Raw genomic sequence first — 9,418 nt, 5'->3', positions numbered from 1 at the left:
ACTCACTTTGAAAACTGGAAAGAGGTAAGTGTTGTGAGGATCGAATAGACATATCGTGAGAACTGTACTGGATACATATTTTGATTATATATATATTGGCGGAAAGGCCAGAGAGTTCTACACACGATGTAAAATAGAATTTAGCAATGTGTTACAGTGGAACGAGAATAGCGGAAGGACGTTGTCCTTACAGAAGAAAACACAAACAAATACAATGGGCAATCAGAACCATCACTCTCCTTGCTAACTTTTACTCAAGAGAAAGGGACAGGAGTAATTAGCGGGTTGTAAATTACTCCAGCACACGATAGAAGAACCAAAATAGAAAATACCCTTAATCCTAATAAAAACTATTAAATACAACCACAAAACATACTTTAACCTTAGACAATTCCCTAACCGTAGACATATACATATACAAAAAAAAATAAGGCAGTCGATTCTATAACTCGTCCCTTCACAAAGTCAACTGGAATGCTCGTGGAGCGTCGTCTTTTAATCCAATTAAATCTTGATACGTAAAAAGGGAATCCATAATTTACAATGAAAAGTTTAACAACACATCATGTACTAGATCTTACTCTTTTCTTGGCGCTGGGAGGTTCCGTAACGGTCCCCGGAAGTTAACAGACTGAAGGCAAGAAGGGCAGATGAAGGTGTAGCAGCCCCACACAGGCCACTCGGCACTGTCCAGGAGTAATATCTGGTACCACAGTCAATTAAGGTGACCGCCGACATAGCACACAGCTCACTGTGTGGCATAGGAGTTGGCACCAACAGCAGGCGTCTACAGACGAGACGGGGCCAAGAGTGTCACAAACGTCACAAGCTGCAGAATCTGCCTTCAGAAGTACTACAAAGTGTTAGACATCGTCTTTAAGCGGGACTGCTGACGCACTGACTGAACTGGAAGCAACCACGCCCAAAAACCTCCACGCCAATTGAGGGAGGAATCAGCAGCACAGGGCGACTAACGACCACACCGTCACCAACAAGCATGAAAATAGAAACGTTCTTACGTGGGTGATGTATCTTTTAATTAACGCAGAACTACCGTTGAGGGGAGGTGGAAAGACCCAAGTACAACCTTCAAGTGTAAAATGACAAACAAAAACCAAATACACAAAAATGGACAAAACTGATTAAAATATACTTGACATTAAATAAACCGGTCTACAAGTAATTAATTTACGTTACTTTCATTACAATGCACACACACACACTATATATATATATATATATATATATATATATATATATATATATATATATATATATATATATATATATATATATATAGTGTGTGTGTATTCGACAGTGTTAGCTGGACTCCTGCGAACACCAGGAGAGCTGGAGGTCCAAAGCTACTTGGATGAGAACTATGAGAAGGGAGACTGGAGATAATCGATATTTATGGAAGATAAATCAGAAGAAAGATATGAATGGCGGAATTTCACAAAGGTCCTTTGCGTCACACGGCATTAGAGGCAATAGTGAAGAAATAGTGAAACTGAAGAAAACAAAAATACTTCAGCAATTTTAGCGCTAAACGACCCCTGTTGTCCGGAAAGTGACGCAACCTACAGTTTTAGGCAGGATGCCAGTAATATCCCTTTCCTCAAAATGCAGAACAGACAACAATGTAATGAATATTTTATTCAAATGGTTGAATTAACATTTCCAATGCATGTCTAAGCACCATGGGCATTTCCGCAAATATTTTCACCAAATATACGGCAATATCCTGTTCCATAACTGACATATTTCCATGGGCTGTACAATCCAAGATAGCCTCCAAAAAAATTCCAGAACGTGGAAGTAATTAACCAATGATTTACTAATCATTACATTGTTGTCTGTTCTGCATTTTGAGGAAAGGGGATATTACTGGCATCCTGCTTAAAACTGTAGGTTGCGTCACTTTCCAGACAACGGGTCGTTTAACGCTAAAATTGCTGAAGTATTTTGTTTTCTTCAGTTTCACTATTTCTTCACCATTGCCTCTAACGCCGTGTGACGCAAAGGACCTTTGTGAAATTCCGCCATTCATATCTTTCTTCTGATTTATCTTCCATAAATATCGATTATCTCCAATCTCCCTTCTCATAGTTCTCATCCAAGTAGCTTTGGACCTCCAGCTCTCCTGGTGTTCGCAGGAGTCCAACTAACACTGTCAAATACTATTCTTCCAGGGGTTACACAAGAACATGTCCAAGCCTCACTGGGTTAGAGCATGTACTTCTGAAGTATATCATTGCATTTTACCAGAACCTACCATTTGAATATATGCATGGTCTTAAATTTTAGAAAATAGCCATTTTTCAAAAAATCCAATGTGGTTATCAAATAATAGCATACACGTTCTTTGTAAAATGGAAGAGGTTTCACCATTCTGAAAAGTTCTATGGACTTTTACATTGATTAAAATGAATTCACTTATTTTTGCCGATTATTCTGAAGGTAAAATAAGATTTGAAGCTAACAGAGACCTACTTCTGAGGAAGGTGAGTGTATAATTTAAAGAAGATTTATACGATTAAACAGCATCAGCACTTCCACTAGAAACCCAAGTGGAATCCTCCTAGAGAGCTGAACAAAAACAACTAAACTCCAACTTTGAAGTTAATCATGTTTTACCAAGTCTATCAAAGGGCCTATACTAGGCTTTTTTCCATCTGTCCACCCGCCTGTGGTGTTTGCGTATGGTAACACTGAGTCCCGGGCTGTAGATAGTTACATTCAGCTGACATTCAACAATAATAACAATATCCTATTTCGAATATTAACGGTGTAATTCGCATACAGTAAATTATTAAAACACTTTACAGTTGCAAATGTACACCCAGATATCCTTTTATTTGCCTAAAACTTACACATAGCATAACTATCTAAAGCCCGGGACGCAGTGTTACCATGCGCAAACACCACAGGCGGGTGGACAGATGGAAAAAACAGAGTATAGTGTATAATGCATATACCACTGTTGATGACATGAGCTGTATATAATTCAATGATAAACCACAAAAGGTAATATCATATATGATGAATTGGTAAGCACTCCCATCAAAGATATGCTGTTTTAATGGACCTGTAGTCAGAGTTCATGCAGTGTTAGATTATCACTTTGTGGGCTCATTGTGCTTGATCACCAATATCATGGATTATGTAAATTAGAGATTATCAACTGTTTGAATTTTGATCATGTGATTTCATGTTACTCCTGGATCCTCCATAAACACATGGTTTCAGGTTACAATGATTTAACTTTTGAACTATGCAAGTAGTGATTTTGGGCAAAAAGACTCGTACTAATATCGTGCTGCTCTGATTTGAATCAAAATATATAATTACGAATGCAATATTGCACTTAGAACTTATTTGATTTGAAGGGAAATAGTACCATCTTTCAATGAATGAAAGGGAGGTTATATGATTTGATTAAAGTTATAGTGAAACTTTTCAGTATCAGAAAACGGCAATGAAATTGTGAATCTAGTAACCTTAGATAAATGGCAAATTAAAAATTACTATCACGAATTAAACTGAAATAGTTGATTTCCTGCATGTTCAACTATTTTTTTAAGCATTTGGCAAAATATTTCCATTTCAAAATAGTAAACTAAACTACACCTGTGGTGAAAACAGTTACTGAAATGCTATAATATCTCAAACATGGGAGTTGTTAAAATTGCCACATGCAAAAATGTTCTTTAGCATTTTATGACTATTAAAAATCCTGTCAACAATACGTGGTAAACACTACCTTGAAGAATGATGTAGAGGGTTTGTCAAAACAATTTAGCATGGTGGTAGGGTATCTCTCTCTTGGGGAGCACAACAAACATAAAATGCTGGTCTTGGCCTCCACAGCACATGAGTGGTGCTAAACACAAGGACGGGAGTACAACAAAATTCCTAATATTTTGAAAGAAACCAGTTGCACAGCAATGTTTCTTTTTAACAAAGGGTTCGCTTTAACAAAGCAATCAAAGGCAATTCCCCATTCAAAGCCAACGACTGTCTTCATCCTGGATATTTTCCTTCTCAACAATGTGGATCTATTATTCTGCTAATGGGTGCTCCGTAAACCTACAGCAAAGTGGCGATTGCAGCACATCAACACCATCTATCCATAAATGATTTTTTTTTTCAAACGGCAGGTAGATGCAGTTGCAGAACTCTGAACTCTGCTCCTCACAAGTTATCAAACTTGCATGATTAGAGTGAATGGAATATGGAGTGAAAGTGAGAAGTTACGAGTGATATAATTATAATCAAGTCTCCCAGATCCAGAATGAGTTGCCATTTGTGCAATCAAATGTAATCCCACCGTGCAAATTACTGGTTCAAACAGCAACCCGTAACGAGGACAGTAATCACAAGCGTAAGTCTTACAAGCAATTGCAAAGACAGCATGCCTTACAGCAAGCTGCGCTGATTAAGAAAATTTCAAAACCCGTCTCGAAATGTCTGCATCTGCACGAATTCCAAGGAACGACTGTACGATGAGGGTGGTAAGAGATTCAGACGGGATTATCATTTTCCTCCATGGACCCGAGCAGTATGAGCTCGTCGTCTGAGGAGTCATGGCGGGAACTCGAGTTCTGGCCAGGAGCGCAGTCGCCGTCCTCCTCCTGACTGAGGGAGATGAAGCTGGTGGTTGAGAAGGTCTTCTTGGCGGTTGAGAAGGTCTTGCTGACGCGGAGGGCTCCAGCCTCCAAGACCGTGCCGCTGATGCTGGATAGACGGTGGTGCTCGCTGTCGTCATCGGAAATAAGCCTCTCCCCTGAAAAATAGGGTCATTGAATGAGCTGTTTGGCTGAAGTGAAGTCAGATGGTTCTTGCAAAATATATTATCAATGATAATTCTGGATGAGAGTTCCCATTTATAGATACAAAATCCATCATAAAAAAATCTCATACTTTTATGGTTATTCAAATATATGTCAAACGGTTTCTAATTATTATAATAACATAATTTTACAAGTACCACATATTTTATTTAAGTATCAACACAATGTTTTATTTTGAAAATATTAATTTCATTTATAAATAAAATCAACTGAATATATGGGAGGAAAATCTAAAAAAATCACAGTATTCTCCATCACCTAAGGAACAGTAATTCACCATGGCTGCTGAAATTACTAAATAAATATTACATGAATTATCCGATTAGATCAGTTACTTAAGAATCATCAGAGCCTGTCCTATTCAGTGTCTGTAAGAGTGACGAATGATCTGGTTCTCTTAACTACTCAGAAAACATTACTCTTGTATACATATAAATCAGTACATTATTTTACACAGTTAACAAAAAGCCATGTACAAGAAAAGGCAGTAGAAGTGTCATTAAGTGACAGCTGACCTAGGCAGTAAAGAAAAGCTGCATCTACAGATACGCTGTCATCAGGACGCTGAATAATCAAGAGGGAGAGAGAAATGGGAGGACGAAGGTACAGTGCAGTGTACAGAAAAATCACAGCTCCCGTCATGGAGAAGAAATTGCCCTCAAGGAATCAGGCCTTGACATTCTTGGCATTCTTTCGGCGCGTGAATTAGATGGCACAGAGAAAATCTTAGGTGACCTAGAATGCGGAGAAATGGTGCCGTCTGGTGTCATATAAGTGAATCATCTGCCGTCTACTGCAAGCAAGTGACTACGACGCGGCTGGAAGGTACAGTAGGTCGGTTAGCAAGTTCTGTCGAAATCAAAGATGTTCAAGGGTAATTTATGCTTGATTATAACTGTGCGGGGGCAGTTTAATATTGCTACACATTGAAAGGCTAAGAATATAATGGCATGCATAAGACATACAGGCATAGGTGTCAGCGACTACATAATTATGAAGATCTACCGGTTTTTGCAAGGGCTACCAAACTCATTCCAGTATACTTATTGAGAACTGGAAGGCAATCACCTTCCAGGGGACCTTCGAATATGTATATATATATATATATATATATATATATATATATATATATATATATATATATATAAATAAACAGTAAAATAATACAAATTACTTTCTGAAAATGGGGTACCTTGCACAGGCTACGTCCTCTATTATGAAAATAGCATAATTTATATATATACACACATATACGTATATTATATATGTGTGTGTATGCAGGACTTCATGACTCTGTCGCCATCGCTCTTGACTTCTGTAAAGCATCTGATAGCGCCGAGCAGAAGGCTCTGTTAGCAAACTACATACGACGTTACGCCTCTCTGCAAACGGCCGTCTTGCGTTTTCATATCAACCCTGCATACGCTTCCTCGGCCGCCTCCCCCACCCCACCCCCCTTTCTTTAGTTGGCGTTTCCCATGTTTCCAAGTGTCACTCGCTCTTTCCCTCCTTTTTATTCATGAACTTTTGCAGTCTGTCTCTTCTTCTCCTCCTCTTCATATTTTAGCAACGATTTAACACGACACATTTCTCTCCCTCCACAATATATATATATATATATATAATATATATATATATATATATATATATATATATATATATATATATATATATATATTATCACGTTCCAAACTTTCGTGATTCAGTTATACATATATATATATATATATATATATATATATATATATATATATATATATATATATATATATCATATATATATATATATATATATATATATATATATATACATACATACTACTATATAAATATATGAATATATGTATATATTGATGATGAAACAGAAAAATAATTACGAATATTATAAATAAAAAACTGAAAGTATGCCGGTTCAGTTTTAGCAGATGCAATAAGGAAGGCAAAATAGAATTTTTATGGTAAAAACAACAAAGCAAGAAAGATTACGTATAGTAACAACAAAAGCAAAGCATAACTCAAAATTTTTCATTAAGAAGTAATAAAAACAGTTCTACCTGGGAGGTGTAAACTGCTTACTTTGTTTTTAATTGTTTGTATATTTACATGTACGTGTACATATACATATATACACCTATGTAAATATATATATATATATATATATATATATATATATATATATATATATATAATATATACATATATATAAAAGAGAGAGAGAGAGAGAGATTGTTATAAGCAGATATAATGGATATAATGTTAGCATAAGGGAAAAGAGCAGAAATCTTCATCAAACATTCAACCACAAATATGTAATGATGATGGAGATACGAATTCCATCGAATTGTAACATTATTTATATCCCTCTTGTTCTCTGGCCTCATTTACAATAGGCTTCACATATCACTCACACCATAACAGCTCACACACACACACACACACACACACAAAAAACTCACACACATTTTTGGTGTATTGATTTGAGGCTCGATTCCATCTAAAATTGATCCGTGGTATTCAGTAACTTAAGTTAGATAAATGTCGCCGGGTCTGCGAAGCTTCGCGCTTTGTATAGTATTTGTTGAGATTTCCTTCTTCTACTCTCCTAATGCAAACATATTAAATACATACACACACACACACACAAATATATATATATATATATATATATATATATATATATATATATATATATATATATATATATATGTAGGTAACGTCAATTATCTGGTCACAACGAAGGTGGTTAATAAAAATTACATAAGTATGTTAAAAAGTGATCAGTATATTCTACGAGTATATGTACGTATTTATATATACAAGATAAGTCACAGACTTATTCATCTCTTAACTGTTTTATCCAAGATGAACTTTCCACAGCATCAGTTGCTTCACATACCTAGAATGGATAGCTCATCACTAGGTGGGGTCCCCCACAGGTGTAAAGGGTAAATTATAACCAGGTAAAGATCAAATAAATTACATGAGAAATGAAAAATAAATTATATAAAAAAATTATATAAGAGAATTAACAAAGAAAATCAAATATGAAATGATGTTCACGTGATCCCACGTGAACCTACTCAATAAAAACAAATAAACAAATAAAAAATAACTTGTACCTAGTTTGAACTTGGGAATTAGGAACGATTCAGCTACATGACTGGGAAGACCGTTCCATAATTCAGTCCCAGCTGAAACAAAACCTTTAGAAAAAAGAAGATATGAGAAGTGATGAATGATAAAGTCAGCAAAGATCTGGGTGCAAAGGATGAGGATGAGAAGAATTATGTAGAATTCACAAACCAGGTGCAATGAACTAACCAAACGATATGCCAGAATAAAAAGGTCTTAGTAACAAAGGTCTTAGTAACCTTTGAAGATTCTCTCACTTAACGATCATTGGTGCAAAAAAAAAAAATGCATTTAAAAAATGATGCCTAGAATTTTAAATGTATTGCATCTAGTTAGGGCAACAATATCAACGAAAAAAAATCTAATCACAGGATAAGCCAGGTCTCAAAACCTTGAAAGATTCTCTCAATATACCAATCATTTCTGCAAAAAACGTTTCAATCTAAAAATAATATCTAAATTTGAAATAAATTACATCTAATTAGGGCAATACAATCAAAGAAAAGACTTGTGTGGAAGTGATTCAGCGTCCTAGACCTACTCTATTCTAACAATGCAATTTAGTGTTTTGTAAAGGTCCAACTTCATTCCGGACCATTCGCACCTTGTAGTGATTTTAGCTAAATCTCGGTTAAGAGAATCGGCAGCCACGGGTTCGGCGCTCAGGAAATGGGATCGATGCCCTTTCGTTCCGGTGCTCTACGAATAATCCATCTCGCCAGCACGGTCTTGCTCTCCCTCGAGCGAGTATGCTTCCTTCAAAAGTTCAGAATTGTAAATCGTATTCACCAGTACGCACGCACGCACACACACACACACACGCACACACACACACACACACACACACACACACACACATATATATATATATATATATATATATATATATATATATATATATATATATATATATATATGAAAGGTATAAGCCACGAAGGAAAGATAAACACAGTAGTAGATGCAAGATCTTTCGACTCACGTCCTTTACTTAGCAGACCGGTCTGCTAAGTAAAGGACGTGAGTCGAAAGATCTTGCAGCTATTCCAGTGTTTATCTTTCCTTCGCGGCTTATATCTTTATTTATGCATTTATCACGTTCCAAACTTTTGTGATTCAGTTATACATACACACACACACACACACACACACACACACACATATATATATATATATGTAAATGAATTCTTCTGTTATAACAGGGTACGTCTAAAGTATAAAAGGCCCATTAAAACACTATTTTAAAGCTAAGGACTATATTTCGGTGGACTGCGTCCCACCCTTATCAAGTAGTGAATCTTGATATGTTTGTTTGTATGGTGTTTTTACGTTGCATGGAACCAGTGGTTATTCGGCAACGGGACCAACGGCTTTACGTGACTTCCGAACCACGTCGAGAATGAACTTCTATCACCAGAAATACACATCTCTCACTC

The 9,418-nt window shown here is 36.2% G+C and overlaps 1 protein-coding gene across 4 annotated transcripts in view; it reads right to left on the bottom strand.

Annotated features, from left to right (window-relative positions):
* Positions 1-1,654: 1,654 nt before the first annotated feature.
* Positions 1,655-9,418, bottom strand: part of LOC135217845 (transmembrane protein 64-like) — a 73,644-nt gene continuing 65,880 nt past the window's right edge. For 3 of the 4 annotated variants that reach the window (XM_064253848.1, XM_064253850.1, XM_064253849.1), the window contains one exon: positions 1,655-4,786. In XM_064253848.1, coding sequence (XP_064109918.1) covers positions 4,524-4,786 — 263 coding nt within the window. In that variant the 3' untranslated portion in view covers positions 1,655-4,523. The remainder of the gene's footprint in view (positions 4,787-9,418) is intronic. The other variant, XR_010315208.1, reaches the window with a different exon arrangement.

The sequence above is a fragment of the Macrobrachium nipponense genome, chromosome 9, assembly GCF_015104395.2.
Source record: "Macrobrachium nipponense isolate FS-2020 chromosome 9, ASM1510439v2, whole genome shotgun sequence".
Classification (NCBI taxonomy): domain Eukaryota; kingdom Metazoa; phylum Arthropoda; class Malacostraca; order Decapoda; family Palaemonidae; genus Macrobrachium; species Macrobrachium nipponense.
Note: the sequence above shows the minus strand (reverse complement) of the source record. Positions and strands in the feature narration are given on the sequence as shown.